The following is a 618-nucleotide window of genomic DNA, read 5'->3' on the forward strand; positions in this document are numbered from 1 at the left end:
AGCAGGCGGCAGCGCCCCACCTGCACCGTCTCGCGGTAGAAAGCGGGCACGGACTCGCTGTCCACCTCGGTCCACTGCAGGCGCCCAGGGCCCGGCAGCGGCATGTCCTGCTGGAAGTTGTAGTCCCAGCGGCGCTGGTCCTCGGCGGTCAGCTCGGCCAGGCGCATCTGCAGCTCACGGCTCAGCTCCTCGTGGTCCACCGGCCCGAAGAGGCTGCGGCAGGCGCTGCTGCGCACTAACGGGGGAAAACTGCGGCGGGAGACAAGGCGCTCCATTGCCAATGCACTGCAAAGACACACGTCGGACGTGGCCAGGGACTGCCCTGGCCGCGACAGAGAGGGGAGAAGAGGAGGAGAGAAGGGCGGAGACCCCGCGCAAGTGAGACCCCGAGCAGCCGGAGTCTGCATTTGCAACGGGACGCGACGGGAGGGCGGGCGCGGCCGCTACCTGGCTGTCGGGCCGTGGACGGCTCCTGCGTCTAGCTCGCTGTGTCCTCCGGCCGGCGGCCGCGCCCCCTCGGTGCCTGTCCTCGTTCGCTCGGCTGGCTCTAGCCTGGCTGGCATCCACCGAGCGCAGAGCACTTGGCCTGTGGAACGCCCAGCCCTCGCGCGCCCCTTT

At 70.2% G+C, this 618-nt stretch overlaps 1 protein-coding gene across 1 annotated transcript in view; it reads right to left on the reverse strand.

Moving 5' to 3' along the window:
- CDKN1C (cyclin dependent kinase inhibitor 1C) overlaps nt 1-612 on the reverse strand; it is a 2,465-nt gene extending 1,853 nt beyond the window's left edge. Inside the window, exons 1-2 of the mRNA XM_025046281.1 lie at nt 448-612; nt 4-285 (exon numbers count right to left, since the gene is read on the reverse strand). Of these exons, the coding sequence (XP_024902049.1) occupies nt 4-285; nt 448-563 (398 nt within the window). The 5' untranslated portion in view covers nt 564-612. The remainder of the gene's footprint in view (nt 1-3; nt 286-447) is intronic.
- Between the last annotated feature and the right edge of the window lie 6 nt (nt 613-618).

The sequence above is a fragment of the Pteropus alecto genome, unplaced genomic scaffold (assembly GCF_000325575.1).
Source record: "Pteropus alecto unplaced genomic scaffold, ASM32557v1 scaffold43, whole genome shotgun sequence".
Classification (NCBI taxonomy): domain Eukaryota; kingdom Metazoa; phylum Chordata; class Mammalia; order Chiroptera; family Pteropodidae; genus Pteropus; species Pteropus alecto.